Source organism: Brassica oleracea, chromosome C1 (assembly GCF_000695525.1).
Source record: "Brassica oleracea var. oleracea cultivar TO1000 chromosome C1, BOL, whole genome shotgun sequence".
In the NCBI taxonomy this organism is placed as follows: Eukaryota; Viridiplantae; Streptophyta; class Magnoliopsida; order Brassicales; family Brassicaceae; genus Brassica; species Brassica oleracea.
In genome coordinates this window covers 35,904,436-35,922,164 of record NC_027748.1, presented here as the reverse complement: position 1 = coordinate 35,922,164, position 17,729 = coordinate 35,904,436, and the positions used below count along the sequence as shown (strand labels likewise).

Here is a 17,729-nt window from a genome sequence, read left to right as displayed (position 1 = left end):
AACTCTATAGAGCTATTTAATTTGGGTTTAATGGTACCCTGAAATCTCCACCACCATACCATACAAAACAACCAAAAAAACGACACCATCAACTTCGTAACCATCATACTCTCCCAATCGCAGATTAATGCTCTCCGCCAAGCTCTCCAACAACATGGGAGAAGCAAAAATTAACCAATACCATAGTGACCATTTGAAACGTATTACTCCCAATAAAAACTGCAGATGTTGACCTCTCTTCCAACACATATATAACCAAAGCCATTGATTAAAAGACCAAATAAGAAAAAAAAATATTGCCATGCTGATATTCGTTTGCACCATCTGTGTGAAAAAAATATATTGCAATTGACAAAACAAAACTCTTAAACCCAGTGAAAACCCATACCACACCAAGTAGATGAACCCAATATTCATTGAAAGGCACCAATCATTCATCCAATAATACATCTCCTCCATACGCTTTCTTTTATTATGTAGAAATAAAGAAACCAAAAACCATAATTGATGTAGAGATAACGTAATATCAACGCTCATGTAACCCTTAGCGTGGAAACCACTCCTCCACCCAAACACTTGCATCACCATGCACCACCATTGTATATGTATTTGGTTTAAGGAGACCAAACACATAAACAGATCCATGACCAAACTAACCAACAATCCAGTAACACATCCAGAGCTTTTAAAGAGTAGACATACTAAACCAGAAATCCACCATGCGTACCAGACATAATACCATAAAACCAAAAAACCAGTCATATTCCCATTCAAGATCTTATAGATCGATCTTTCAAAGCTCAAACAAAGAACCAAATTCAAATAAAAACTAAAGACACCAATAAAATAAATGCTCAAAGAGCTTATTAATGCAAATAAAAGGAAATAACCAGGAGACTCCAAATGCTCATAGAACTGCTCTTCTGTAGCTCGTAAATCCATAGAACTCTAGGGTTTGGTCGAATGAGGTTTGGGATTTGAGGTACCGTTCTCCTCCTGCTGCTTTGATCCTTCTCCATTACGGTTCACAGGTTTAGTGGACGTGCGCTTACGGTTGGAGATGTAAGCTTGAACCATTCTTGCCTTTGTTGATCCTCCTGCAACCAAACTCGGCTTAAGAAGACCCCTGCGCGCCCCCTTCTTCTTATCCTCCTCGCCTGCAGCAGCTTCCTTCTCTTCCGTTCCACACACTTTAATGTCGTCCTCCTTAATGTCTCCCAGTGTATCGTCAATCTGATCATTACTTTCCTCAACTTCTCCATCTGTGAGATTCTGAAAGTTTTCCTCCCCACCAGCATTCTCCACGTCTTCTCCATCATCACCACCTAGGTTAACTTGTTCATCCGCTAGCTCCATGCTATCTTCCTCACCCTTATTATTCTCAGTTGCTAAAAACTCATTGACTACATCTAATCCGTTCTCCTCACTTTCCAAAACTGAGTTTACCTTAGAATCTTCTATCTGAGCCTCGTTACCCTGCAACGGTATTGAAAGCGGGAGCTCATCTTCAAGACGCTGAGCTCTGTGATCCTGATGGCGAATCTACCCCTCTTCCCGTGCATCCTCTGCTCCTCCAGTTCGTGGACTAGCACCACGTCGCACCCCCCGAGCAGACCTGAAGTTCTCCACCTTACCGTATCTTCTGGTTCGGTCACCCCGTTCGCCCCTGTATCTATACCTCCATCGTCTCCTCTTTGATTGTTGCGGTAGCCCTAATTCCGATAGCTTCCTCTCTCAGGTACCTTCACCCATTTGGACTCCTGCTCCTCATACATCTTCCCTTTTCCCTTGCCATAGTAATCTCTATGATCCTTTCATTTTACTTGCTGTTCCCCCTCTCCATTTATGACCACACCTTTGTAACTCCTAGCTATATCTTCTTGTCTAGCTAGAGGCAACTCCCTAATCTCCTTCTTCTTTGGTGGACTCTTTGTAGTTAGTGGACACTGCTCCTGATCATGAGAAAGGCTTAAACATGTTCCGCAGTACCCAAATAACTTCTCATACTTAAGCGATATTAGAGCCTCATCTCCTCCATGGAACTCCCCACCAACAAAGTCCATGGTCGTGTCAAAACACAACTCCTTGCGGCCATCCACAACCACTTTGATTTTACCATAATCAAGATCAACCTCCACCGTTTCTCCTAACGCATCCCCAATGCTTTGAAAAGTTGCTACGTCCCAAAACTCCAGAGGGACACCCAATACCTTGATCCAAAATGGTATCTCCGAAGGGAAGTCCCGTGGCATCTTTGGATGCCACCGAGCCAATGCGATCATCCAGTAGTCGAAGTGGTAGAGTTGCATCGTCACTACTGCCTCAATATCTTCCTCCTCCACAAAATCAAACTGGAAGCGTCCAAACCCCAGGTCAGTACCAGCAACACGATCCTCCACCTTCCAAATCTTAGGAAACATCACAAGGAGTGCATTTATATCCTGCCCCGCCGGATTCATGCACCTGCCAATGAGAGTTTTGTCATACTGCTTAATGAGGCTAGTATTATCAAAATGGGGCACCGAGATTTTCAATCTCTTACGAGCTCCCTCAACACCTTTCATCTCTCCGGATTTTCCAATCAGTTGACTCACCTCCTGCTCTTGTTCTTCCTCGCCTTCATCGTCGGTGAGATTATACAGAATTTGTTGTAAATCGACTTTATGAGTTTCCAGTTATGTGGTTGTTTCTCACAACGTTGTAGGCTTTTTCAATCAATATTGGTTGCTCCTCTTCTTCCTTAGATTCCGGCTGATATTAGGAACTGCATCTCCTTGGGTTGGGCCAGATTTTAGTCGTCTTTGATGTTGTCTTCCTCATTGTTGGTTTACCGTTCAATAGTCCTTACTCGTCTTGGTTTTCAAGATCTAGTTTTTGGGGATATGACTTCAATGCTCTCTTTCATAGCTCGAGGACAGCTTCATTGTTTGCTGATTTTGTTTTGTCTCCCTTTTCCTCTCTGTTTTCTCATCTCGTCGCAGCTTTCATCGTTGCTCGCATCTCTTGTAGCTCTCCCTTTCACCAGGCTTACAACTCCAGGTTTGGATAATGTTTTCGTTCGTGTATGGTATGTGGGATTTGAAGGCTATTTCTGGTCTCCAGCTTATTCTCTGATTTCGCTGTGGTTGGGTTCTATTATCCCTCCCTCAGGTTGTTTTTGTTCTTCCCATGTTTCCTTTGGTATAGGTGTGCGTAGTTAGTCTCTTGGAGCTTTGGTCTTTTCTATCCAGAGCTTTGTGTTTCTTCACTTGCATGGACGCTTTGTCTGTTCTTGTTTAGTTTGTGAGGTGTTTCTTAACTTTTTGCTAGTGGTTGTGCTTCCAGTACTTTAGACATGCATCTTCCTGCTTTTTGGTAACTTTGGCCTTCCGATTATTATTCTCTCTCTCGTCTGCTTTCTTGGTTCTTTCGTTGGTGTTTGATTGCGCTTATTTTTGTCCGGGGGATTCCTTTGTTTCAGATTTTATCTTTCTATCCCTTTTTTATTTTTACTTGTTCTGGCCAAGATACTTTATGGTACAATGAGGTAAGTTAGTCTTCGTTCTTGATCTCTTCTCAGCTCTGGACCTCAATTGAATTAGTGTTACTATGGCATTATTTTTCCGAGTGATAATGGAGGTTTTAGGTTTAAATTTTGTGTTGCGCTCTAGTTTCTTATTTTTAGTTTGGTTATTTTATAACTTTAATAGTAAAATAAATATATAATTTGTAAAAGAAATCATAGAAAATAGTAAAAATAATAAAATGATGAAAGTTTATGCTATTTTTAGTTGTGAATAAATTAAATATTTAAAATATATTTATATTATTTTATTTATTTTTTAAATTTTAGTGACCAATAAAATAGATTCTCAAACTATAATGATACTTAATGTGAGAAGGATTAGATAGTGCACAATTAGAAAGTGATAAGAGAAATTGTAATAATCTAAAAGAAATGTGATCTAAAATACAAAAAGAAAAAACATGTGGACACATGTCAACAAACCCCTATTCCACATGTCATAAGAAGAGAACAAAGTCTACTTTATATATATATATATATATATATAGTTAGACTAGATGAAAATCCGTGCGCATGCGCGGAGTGAGTTTTTATAATAATGTTTGTTTATTAAAGGGGTTTAACATTTTGCAACACTACAATCTTTATCGATTATAAAATGACGAATTTGGTATCTTAAATATATCATCGTTGTTGAAAAGTTAACATATTACATCTCATTTTAATTACTTTTAAGACTTCATATGCACAAAAGAAAGTTAAGTTTTGCGGCTGACACAAATCACCAAACCAAATAGACAACATCGATTGTATAATGACGAAAGTGATTAGGTTTTCTGCTCTCGATTTGTTTACTATTGACTCTCCATAAGTGAGTTCATTTTCTACCTCTATAAAATTGTGCTTTCATTCTCGTCTTTGTTTTATTGATATAAGTTAAATTTCTTTTTTTTAACTTTTTTTATGAATTCGGTGAATTTAATAAGTGTCAATTTAAAAAAAAGAAATGGACATCTGTAAAAATTAGTTTCACTCCAGATACATATCTAAGAATCAAAATTTTGAAAAAAAAATACCAGCAAACTATATTAACTGATTAGTGTTTAAATCTAATATATCAAGCAGTTATAGAATATATAAGTGCAGACTCAAAATATAAATGTCTGTCAAGTATATATTCACCAGCTCAGTCTAAAAATCATCTAATTCTAGAACAACAAAATAAATTACTTATTTCACCAGTTCAGGTAATATTTAAATCAAAACGAGTAATATCTGAACATGAATAGATATCTGAAGATAACCAAACATAAGTATACTTAACCCTATATTTCTAGTTTACTTTTCTCATTTTATTCAAAATATTTATATTAATGATGATTATTGCTCAAAATTAGATTATATGCATATAATTATGGACAAAATTATTTGCTACTCTTAAAATATATATCAAGCTCTTGTTTCTTGCATTAACAAAATTTGCACTAAAAATTTCAAAACAACAACTAAATTATTGTCTTTCTATTTTTAAAGTTTTATCTTCAAACCTATTAATAGTTTAATTTTTTTTTTTAAATTAGAAAACCAGATAAGTTAAAATATATATTTAAATACAAAAAACTTAAACAATGAATCCTTTATTTGTTTTTTCTTCAAAATTTAAATATCCGAACCCGGCCCAAAATATCCAAACCCGAATATTAAATACCGGTTGCCGACTCGAAGTGTAGAAATATCCGAATGGGTTTTATACATTTATATTGAAATACCCGATACGAACCCGAACGTATATCTGAACGCCCACCCCTACGATATATAATCATCATTTGTATCTTGCCTGAACACAAAAAAGTTAAACAATTGATCACAAAATTTTCAATGTGGGACTTTTATCCTTTCTAATAATTTATAGTCGTTTTTAAAAATTCAAAATATAACATATAAGAAAAAATCTAATTTTTTTATTATATGCTTAATGTGATTGTTTAATTTCTTATAATAGTATAAAATTAAACAAAAAAAAATAGAAGTTAGAAAAATTGTTATCAAATATGTATTATTCATAATCATTAATTATCATATATATGTTAACCATATTAGGTAATTATGTAGTTTTTATTTAAGGAAAGAAAAAATATTTGTTTGTACACTATTAATTAATTTGATAGTTAGTTTAATAAAAATCATACTATATATTTATATGGACCAACTTATTTTTCTAACAATTCTAAGAATCATCCTCGTGATGACACGTGACTACGAAAATATGTTGTAATGCTACATGATTAATATATAGGGGACTATTGTTTCCTAACTTAGGTAACATATACTGTATAAAAACCAGTTAAATTGTTAAAAATAATAACACATCATTATTATGCACTCTATAAAATTGACACATTATCATTATTATCTTGGAATTAATTAATTATCCTTAAATTTTTTATTTTTTTCTTATTTATTTCAAATCTATTAAAACAAATTTTGCTTATTTCTGTAAACTTTCATTTTTAATCCAACAAAAAAAATTTAACATCGATTTTTTGGTCAACATATAATAATTTAATAAAAATACCTAATATAATCAAAAGTAAGAAAAACCATTTCATTATTATTTTTCATCTTTCATGAAACTCACACTAATCAAAATAAAGAATAATGAATCTCACGAAATTATTTTCTCCTTTTTAACCATCAAACTTAAGCTTAGCCTTGAGATAATAAAAAAAACACAACTAAGAATCAATAGATAATCAAAACATAAATTCAATAATCAGTTGGGAAAACAAAAATAAACAATTAATAACAAAGAAACAATAAACCTTTACTAAAACTATAACATAAGTTTGTAAAAAAATTATAAATAATAATTTACTTAAACATATAATATCATCCGGAATCATAAATCATCACTCCAAATTAGTTAGAATCTGGACAAAATTATTTGCCCTTTCATGAATTTGGTTACTTAAAAACAATTTATATTACTTAGATTAAATAATGGATTGTATTCACTTTAGTTGAAATCATATTGTATTTGGATTAACAATTCAATTACTACATAGACTATATTGTATTCCACGTCAGTTTTTACTTTTATTTTCTAGAAAAATAGTGACACAAAAGAAATCTAACCATTTTTGCTTACATTTTGCTTGTTTTTTGCTTAATTTTTTCTGTACCTGAAAAATTATTCCAGAAAAGTTATTGAATGAGAATAATGTTTGCATCATCTACAAAGTCATGTCTCACTACTAATTAAAATATAAAAAACTGGCTTATAGCATTCAATTTTCTTTTGAAAATATAATTAGTGGCATATTTTATTAGTTTCGACTATTCATACTCTGTTAATAAAATTATTAAAATACAGTTCACGTTTGAAAGCGTTGTCAGAATAAAGAAAACAAGAGTTTATATTAAAAAAAAAAAATTTCTGAGTTAAGTAACAAATACTGTATAAAAACCATTCTATTTTAAAAAAATCAATATAAAAATGAGTTATGTTATATAAAATAAGGTTTAATCTGGCTATTTTATACTTATTTGAGTAGATTTCGCCGTTTTATCTATTTTAAAAGCAATTGGTTAAAAATAAATTTAAAAGTTGGACTAATGCATTAAGAATGTTAGAACTAATGTTTTGTTTGGTAATTCAGTTTTTATTTGATCTTACCATGTGAACGATCATAACTATTGTAAATGTGTAAACAGAAGCATTTTATTTTTATTGCTTATCTTGGTTCTTAATGTTTGGCACGCTAATGATCAAACTATATGGCTGTAAATACAAAAATGGTCAAGGAACCACCTGCAAATTGGTTGTTTCTTCTTTTTTTTTGGGGAAATTTCAAATTTATTGATCTTTTTTGGGAATTAACATTTACAAAAGAATTATATGACTAATTTTGTATGCTATGTGTAAGCGGAAATAATTAAATGAAAACCTCATCTACATGGTGTGTAAGAACCATCTCTGAAGAAGTCCTGCATACTTATGTCCTCCTTTATATTTGAAAGACGAGATACGATTTCACATTGTCTTATCGATTGCAGTGCGCATGGCATCAACTGTCATCCAGCTTGTGTGATGTCTCCTAGCATTAGGTTCTCGCCAAGTATGATAGATAGTCATTTGGAAAAACCTTTTGAGAAGGATAGTATCGAGCGAACCAGCCATCAGCGCCTGCAGATGGTTGAGTCGATATGAGAGCCAAGGATTTGATTTGCCAAGCCGTGCCAAACTGTGAAGGAGTAAGGGCACGCGAAGAAAAAATGATCTCTTGTCTCATCCCGTTCTCCACAAAACGTACAACCCTGTATAATCCCCCAAGAACGCATCCTATCACCCGTTGATAGCCTGCTCTTGACTGCTAGCCATGTAATGAAGGAGAACCTAGGGACCCCTTGCCCAAACCATACAACTTTACTCCATCCCACAGTAGCCTTCCGTACTCGTATTTGTTCCCAAGTCTTAGAGTTGGAGAACTTATCTTGGTAGTCATCATCGCCTAGTCTCCATAGAACTACATCTCTCCCATACTGAGAGTCAAGCACCGGTTCTGCAACGATGTCAGCGTGAAGGCAATGATAATGACGACTCCGCTGTCCACATATGGCTCAAAAATTCAGTTTCACTGCATCACTGGCTGTGGCACGACGAGGCAGTTCAATATAAGTAGTTCCAGCAGTCCCAGTGATATCAATCAAACGCTCCTTGCCTAACCAGTTATCAAACCAAAAAAAGGTTGTTTGCCCATCCTTCACCTCCATATTAAAGAAACCATACACCACATATCTTAGCTTGAGCAGTTTCCTCCACATCCAAGACCCTTTTTGAGTATCCTTTACGTCCCAAAGGAGCTGTTCCTGAGAAAATAATATTTAATCCAGCAAACCCACAATGACATATGCTGAGTAAATAGGCGTCAGATAAGCTTTAAGGCAAAGGTCGTGTCTTCTTCAATTAACTTTGTAATAACATAACTCTCATTTGAATCGATTAGGACCATCTCAGTAGTAAGACCACCTGCAAAAGAATATTGTTTCTAAAGTTGTATGATCTTGGCCTTGATCTTCCACATGGATTGAATGGTTCCAAGTCACACGCAAGGCTAAAAGCGGCCGTTGGAAGTCAAGAGCAATATATTTTTCTAGGTTATTCAATTTTCGGTAGTTGTAATCACAATGAACTTTGCATATGCTTCTTAATTTCTTATATAGGGATTTAATGAATCTATTGCATATTTTATGAGAAAGATATTATGAGTGTCTAGCAAGTTTTCGAGAAAGATATTGCAAGTTTCTGTATTACAGAATGGTATTTAAAACGCATTAACTTTGTGTTTTAATGCGACAGTTGCTATGATATTTAGTAATGGAAATATGCGACCAACATTATATTTTAAAACTATGGTTTATATAAGGTGTTCTAGAATTATTTTAAATAGGATTTAGAAGGCATACACAACTGCCACATAGGATGATGTTTTTTTTAATTAATACAAACTTAAGGTAATAATTTTTTTTAAAAAGATTCTCAATTAATATATAAGGGATATCATTTTGGATTCTTTGCATTTATGAATATTCGAAGTATATACTGAAAATCACATCTTCCCGAATATACAGATCTGGATAATCTGAAACATATAGATTTTTTTTGCTATATATTGGGAAATATTTAATAAACTTTTTATAAGATTTAGAATATAGGATTTAGTGTATATAGTAAGTTTATGATTAATACTGGATTATAAACTTTAAAAATGTCACAAAAATATTTATCGACAACAATATACAATTTTTTAATATAGTCATAATTATTAACCATGGTTCATGGTATATATATCATCAAGATTAAAAATGTTGAATGGGCTAAGCATACAATTGGTAGACAATACTAAGTTTCTATAAGATTGATAATGAGTACTACTCATGGAGTCATGGTTCATGGTATACATCATCAACGTGAAATGTAAAAGGGATAACTTATAATCAATCGACAATAATAGAGTTTTATAAGATTTGAAAATAAGTAATACTAATGTTTCATGGTCAAATACATAGGAAATGTGTTAACGATTGATATAGTTTATTTATAGTGGGTGAAATGACTTTTGTATGGATTATTAGATTAATAACACATGTTTAGAGAAAAGTATAATAAAGTATATAAAGTATATGTGGTATATTATTTTCGTGTAGCAAACGATATGGGCTGATAAATTAACGGATACTAGGATGAAACCTGCGCAAAGTGCAGGATGAGATTATGTAAAAGAAAACTACAAAAGTATTTGTATAGAAAATATCCTCACATATACATACGGACATAGGTTAAAAGATATTTAATTTCCCTAACTTCCTAGTTTGTATTAATGATAATATCTTATATATTAAAAAAGAATTCACAACCTTGATTCATGTGTGATTTTTTAAAAAATGGACCTAGTGGACCTATTTCTATAAAGTCATGTTACATTTAATATATAATCTTATCATTTAAATTTTGGGCCTACCAGAAATTTTTATCGGGCTATCAATAATTGGATTTAAACAATAGATGATCCATTGGATTTATAGATAGTATAAATTAAATAGATATAATTTAATGTTGTAATACAATACCTCTATATGCTAAATATTTAAATGTTTGTCAATGCTAACTTTTAACATTATAAATATTTTTTTAAATAACAAAAATCATATTATCTAACAATGATTAATATTTACTACCTTAAACCAATGAAAACAAATTTTAAACTGTATAATTTATTTTAAAAATTAAACAAAAATTAAATGTTTAATTATTTACTCGATAATATAAATCTATGAAACGAAAAGTTTAACTTTTAAAAAAAATTCTAAATTTGTGAAATGTTACAATATCTTTGAATATGACGACAAAACAATATTTTACTAATCTTTATATATATAGTTACGATTTTAATAATGAAATAATAATTCGAAAATATATATATAGAAGAAGATACAAATACATGTGAAAGTTTGAAACAATCTATTCAATGAAAAAAATATACAATAAACTTATTATGCTTTAAAAATTGATAGATACATATATATTATAATATACCAATTTAGAATTGAAAACAAAACATTTATATAAAAATAAATGAAAACAAAAACTCGCGCGGTTGCGCGGATCGAGATCTAGTTAGCATTAAATCTGTTAGACTTGGTAACCAAGTATATATGCAGTATCTTTGGTAGTTATTAGATATTAAATTTCTATATTCTCATATAGAGATCTTGTCAAACTTGTATATCAAGATGTTCTGTAAATTTCCATACAATAAACTTTCATGAGAAACTAACATAAAACGACTTCACTCTTTGCTTAACCGGCCACAACTGTTTCCTAACATTGTCCGGTTCAATTGGCACTAAAATCATAGAATCACAAATACTTCTAAACCGAGGTAGACATGAAGAATGACTTGATTGAAAGATTGACTTTCTGGTGATAACTCTTAAGCATTATTTTGATAGATATGGTACTATGTTGAGATTCACGAAGTCTATTGATCAAATGTTTGATACTAAGAGATCATATTCTTGGGCAGTCTGTAGAGAAACATATATTTAAAAATCCTTAGAAAAATTCTAATAGATCATCTACTTGGCAGCTTATAGAGAAATATATAAGCTCTCAAATGCTTGATACCAATAAAACATGTACTTGGGCAGAACAGATACTTATAGACAAGTTTTAACAGAGAATTACTAAGAAAAATGCTAAGGAAGTCATGAGATGTATAGGTGTGATAGATTGCTTGAATAGATGATCTTACACCGCAATGTCAACTTAAAATATATATAACAAATTTTAGATACAATTGCTTCATGAAAGTGAGGTAGAAAAAATTCTGGAAATTATATTTCTTTTGTATCATAGCTGGAAAATAATATTGAAAACGTTTTAGACAATGACATAACTATCAATATGGGTAAACGACTCGTTAGTCATCAGTAGATCACGAACTGTTAGTATGGGTATTTCATTATTGTTAGTCATTATTATAGACTTAGACTTCGATTTATATACGTGGGAATATAAAATTTCCCTAGAGAATATAAGGTTGGTCTAACATATTCTTAAATCGATTATAATGACGCCACCTCAGCAAAATTGAGATGTAATTAATCGACACATCAACAAGCTTCAATTGTAAATATTACAAAATATAAGGTAACTATTTTTTAAATGATTCTCAATTAACATATAAAGGGATATACGTCGTATAACTTTTTCGTATGTACAAAAAGATGTGGCCTAATAAATAAATTATGGTCTAAATAATTGTTAGAGAAATTTTAGGTTACATATTGTTAGGCAAATATTATGGTAAGACCAATATATTGTTAGTTAATGAAAGGGTCCAACAACTTTATTTAAATAAAATTTTTAGGTCTCTTTCCATTTTAATAGTATTGATATTAATTTGCTTAGATACTTGTTTTTAGATACTAACCAATAATGTTGCTCTTACTCATACTATGACTTGACTTTAACTATATTCTCTAAATAATACAAGGTTGTATGAAACTTTATCATTACTTAGATTATTAGGAAATATATGTATCCAGCTACGACAAAAAAAAATGAAATTAATATAGCCAGATATTAAAATGGTTATTTTTATTATTTTGTGACATTACATATGTTAGGTAATGTTTTCGTAGCTGGCTAAGTCAATTCATATCTGAAATCTGAGAAATTTTTCTGCATTAAGCTTCTCATCTTCCTATCCAACATTTCCAGAAGTATAAAAAATCATTCATTTTCTCAAACGCTCGATTTTAGAGTAGGTTAAACCATCTCTACACTAGTGCTACATTGGTTTTAATAGAAAACTAGATTTTGACTTGCGCTTTTAAAGCAAAGATTTGATTTTTGGGTAAAAATGTTAGTCGAAATTAAATACTGTTTTCGAATTTTGATCTACATATTTATATTAAGAAATAGATATCAAGTATTTTCATGTCCGACACGGATACGCGGTTGAATGGTATACCTGGTGATCCCTATATAATCTAGTTCAAATTTAATGAAAATTTCATTAATTAATTAAAAATATGATAAGACCAGGTAAAAATCTAAAAATTATCATTAACCCTGTCGAATTTTGACTTTGTACTTCTGTTTTAATAGTATTGATAATTTGTTACTATTGAGTATATATAAATTAAATTGTTGGGAGGAAATTAAGATTTCTTAACAATCTAGTTAAAAATACTTTTTTTTGTTAAATAAGTTAAGATCTGGAGACATTAATATTTGTTTCTATAAATAATATCACTTTATAAAAGAAATCATTTATAATCGTCTCATATTTAAATTCTTACCATAAATATTTTCTTGACATAAATTCTTAACATATATAAAGCGAGTTTAGAATAATTTTTTTATTACAAATGTATTAGGCTTAATCATAATGTTATATGAGTATTAATTGTGTGTTATATAGTATTCTGAAAATGTTTTACCCAGAAGAAGCAAGTTGAGTCCAACTTTGCGCTTATGTTTTAATCGTATTGATTATATAGTATTTTTAAAAATATTTACCTAGAAACAAGTTCGGTCCAACTTTTCCATTCTATTTTAATAGTATTGATGTACAGTAAAAGATAATAAGTAAACCATCGGTCACCCTAGTTTGCAAATTTAGCGATTATTCTTGTATATAGAGCGAATTTTTTCTTATATAATTTCATTAGTTGCCTATTTTTCTATCGTTTTTCTATTTAATTCACATTCTTACACTCGGATATTTACTACTATAGACATAAATATATCAAAATGACATTTTACGTAGGTAGTTTAAATGGTTTGGTGATGCATGATTCGTATGCATTGTCTCAGCAGTTAAATAAATTGAAGTTAACAACATCAACTACCAAAAATATGAACTCAATATTTTATATCTACATCTATAATTTATACTACATATTTTTTTACTGCAAACAGCACCAAATTATAATTTTTTATTGTAATCCAACTTTAATATTAAGCCAATGTTTTTATGAGATCAGATTTGAGATAAAAAAAATTAAAAACAAGAAAAACAATTTTAAATTTCCAGCGATCGTCTGAATTCTAAAGGAAGCCGGATCAAATTTGGAAAATAGACACGGTGGTAAAACTTAAGAACATTCCCATAGTTTATTGGAATCTTCTTGAGCATATCTCCCCTCACAATGTAGATGCAAGCAGCTCCAGTTTGACTGTTGCCGTAACACATGATTATGGTTTTGTCAATAATAAAATACCTAACGCCATAATATTCACCTTTTAGCCTTGGTAAGTTAGTTGTTGACAAATTCATCAAGTTTTCCCACACCACTTGCGCTCTATCATCAATCTTATCCTTTGTCACCCAAATCTCAATCTTTCCTGTTGCGTAGCGTTGATTTAGCAACGATAACCGATCTCCCTTATAAATAGCTAGGACAAGTTTATTGACATAAAAAACTTTCTCACAAGGCAGCATGCAAAACTTTTTGATGAATATACCCCTGGAAAAACTAAAGCTTTGGATGGTACTTTCACGTATCTCGTCACAGTAACCAATCCAAAACAAATTTCCCTTCAAAGACAAAGGGGCAGCCGCCTCAGTGATGGCGGACCACAGAGACCACTTCCTGAAAGGAGAGTCAATAAATTTAAACGTCTTAGCAGCACACTCGTAAACCGCAAATTTATCGTAACCTTTTTTGCAAGTGTCGTCGACTCTACAAAAATAACCCAAGATCTGGTAACCTTTTTCGGGTCTATTACTATCGTATCCTACCCCTCCAAAATAAAAATCTTTTTCCTTGAACTCTATCAACCCCATATGTTTACACCAAGGATTCCAGACAGCCACGCCTTTCCTCAAAAATTCACGAAACAGTAATCCGTCGCAAGATGCGACATTAATATTTTCCCAATTCATAGGTTGACAAGGAAAATCAGATGCTACCTCACACATCTTTATCGTTGGACCAACTCCTGCGCCGCCGAGGTCAACGTCAATCGAGTAAGTCTTCGATTTAGTTAAGAAAATGAACTGGGGACGAGATCTAGACGAGTGCTGGTTGAGAAAACTCTTGTCATTGAGAAGAGAGTTCCATTTTTTGCACACGGCTCGGAACCGAACAAGAGATCGAGGTGGAAGCCAAGTGAGTAACTCTACCTCCATATCCCACGGAAGCTTTATCGTTGTCATCTATTTTTTTTTTCCACCCTAATACATAAACAAAGTGAAAAGCTTTATGTATATATATATATATATATATATATGTGTGTGTGTGTGTGTGTGTGTGATAGGAATATAAAACAAATTGTGCACACAAATAATCTTTTTCTCTTTTTGAAGTATAAGCTAAATCAATAAATATTTATTATATGCTAAGATCTATTACCATAAAATATAACCAAATTATTTTCAAAACATAAAATAATTTATAAGCCAGATTTGTTGATAAAACATATTGCTTAATCAATAATTATTAATTGATCTATTGAGTAATAACAAAAAGTATATTTTATGATAAGGATGAAAATTTTGTTATTTGTTGAACTATATGAAGATTTTAATTTTAAAATTACATCATTTCTAAATAACTGGTAAGATTCCTGAGAAAATGACTAATTAAAATTATATGTATATTTTCATTTAAATCTAAAATTTCAACTATTATTATGAGACTAATAACATAAACTGTGACAAAAAAATCTAAATTAAATCAAAATTTAATTTTGTTGATAATAAAAGTTAATTAATAACGCATAGATATTTTATATGATTAAGATAAAAACTTTATATGTTGAAATTTATGAAAAAATATTTTAATAGAAAAAAAAAATTTCAAATTATAAGAACATAACTAATTTACTACGATATATATTCCAATATTTATTTCATAATATATTTTTTGTGAATAGATTAAAATTATATAAGTAAACAAAAACTTATCCAGATTCTAATTTATAGTCAGTTAAATAAATAAAATATATATATTTTACTGAATAATTAATAACTTATAAAATAAATAAGAAAATAATTTCATTAACAAAAAATATTAAATTAATAATTATATAATTATTTTATACTTATTTTATATTTGAAAGTAAGTTTTTTATAATTATAAATAGATATATTTTAAAATATTCTTAATAATTGATTTTAATGATTTTAATATATTTACCATTCATTAGTTTATAATATTATTTGATCAAATCTTATTGTCTTATAGTTATTAGAAATTCCATAGTAAAAATAAATAATATTACTAATTGAAAATATATATTATATTTTTAATATGCACGAACTCCAGAAAGTAATAATAAATATTATAATTAATATATAAAATTTTGCTACTTAAAAAGAAATAAATCATAATTTTTCAAATAATCAGAACATACATAATTTATAATGTTATTTAATCAGGACAATTGTATGATAAAAGTTTTTTTTATTTAGATTCTAAATTTATAAAACATTTATTTATTTCATAATAATGAATAGAAAGACTTGTATATAAGTAAGAATATCTTTTTAGTTATATTCAAAATTTGTAATTATTTATTATGTACTTTAAAAATAATAATATAAAATTTACCAAAGAAATAAAAGCTAATTTTTACTGATAAATTTGAGAACTTATAACTGCTTTATCTCTATAATGTTATTTGATAAATCAGTTTTCTATGTGTCGTGCTAACGTTAACTCTCACGGTGGTTGATTACGATGATACTCTTAATGAATCAAATATATTTAATTATCATTATTAAATATTTATTCTTTTTTTTATTTTTTTTATTTAGGTATCCATTTTCTTTATTTTTCAAATAACCAATATAATTAAACAAAAACCAATTTTAAAAACGAATTTTTTTTATATATAGTATAATTCATAATAAAGAAAGTTTATAAAATAATCTTGATTTTAAAGTAAATAAATAATCTTCCTTTTTAAAATATAATATTAAACAACATAATATATATTTTAAAAGTATTAAGAATTTTATTTAAATCAATCTATTTTTCAAATTATTACAAAATATTTTAAATAACAAAAATTAAGATAACTTTATTTTCTTTTTTATTTAAGTTCTCTTTTATATTTTCAAATAACATATATGATTAATAAAGTATTAATATAATTTAAGACAAAATATATATATATATATATATATATATATATATATATATATATAATGTGATTTCATAAAAAGAAAAGTTTAGAAAAATAATCTTGATAGTAAAGTAAAGAAATAACCTTCCCTTTTAGAATTTATCGGTTATGTTTTTATGTTACTTTATACCTATCATCATTTTATTTTTATAATTTTTTTTTTGAAATTAACATATACTAAATTACTAAACTGAATAACCAAACTAATATAATGAATAAAAATATGTATACTTTAATTTGATGGAATATATGTAACACAATACATTCACAAAATGAGTAACTAGACCAATTCAATTTTTTTATGCAAAGTCAAACATTAAATTAAAAATAATATTTTTTATTTATAGTAATATTTTTAACATATAAATTATAGAACGGCTCAACATATTACAAATAATATTATAAATATATTAACCAACAAATAAAATTAAGTATTTTGTATAACATATATATATATATATATATATGAATAAGGTTTCAAAGCGACTATCATTGTTATATTATTTATATAACTTTGAATCTTCAACACTTTAGTTTACTTTACTATTTGATTGTCAAAACAATATATATTATATTATACATAATTTTACTAAAATATGTTTACAAATCTAAGACAATAATCAAATTACATCAAAATAACAAAATTAATAAAAATTAATTTGTACAACAAAAATATTATAGTTAAATCGAAAAAGTAAATGTTATCTAATATATCCAAAATCATACATATAATTAAAATAACATAATGTTATTTAAAACCATTCATATTGATTACAATATAAATAATAAAATAATTAAAAATTAAAAATAAAATATTAATAAATTATTATAATATATTTATTTTATAATATTTATACCTATGCACGGAAAAATCAGTTAGTAAATAATTAAAAGTATTATTTTGTGGTACGAATAAAAAATTTAATTTTTGAGCTTTATGATAAATTTACTCGTAATAATTATGGATTACATGGAGATTTATTTTTTTGTCAACATTTTGTTAACATGACACATGATACA

General features: G+C 29.2%; 1 protein-coding gene across 1 annotated transcript; it reads right to left on the bottom strand.

Moving 5' to 3' along the window:
* Window positions 1-13,599: 13,599 nt before the first annotated feature.
* Window positions 13,600-14,736, bottom strand: LOC106338601 (F-box protein At3g17710-like). Its single transcript, XM_013777541.1, has one exon. The coding sequence runs from the start codon at window positions 14,734-14,736 to the stop codon at window positions 13,600-13,602; it is 1,137 nt and encodes a 378-aa protein (XP_013632995.1).
* Window positions 14,737-17,729: the final 2,993 nt, after the last annotated feature.

Bases quoted from the DNA above. Each gene is read 5' to 3' on its own strand.
- LOC106338601 (XM_013777541.1), bottom strand. From the start codon at position 14,736: ATGACAACGATAAAGCTTCCGTGGGATATGGAGGTAGAGTTACTCACT.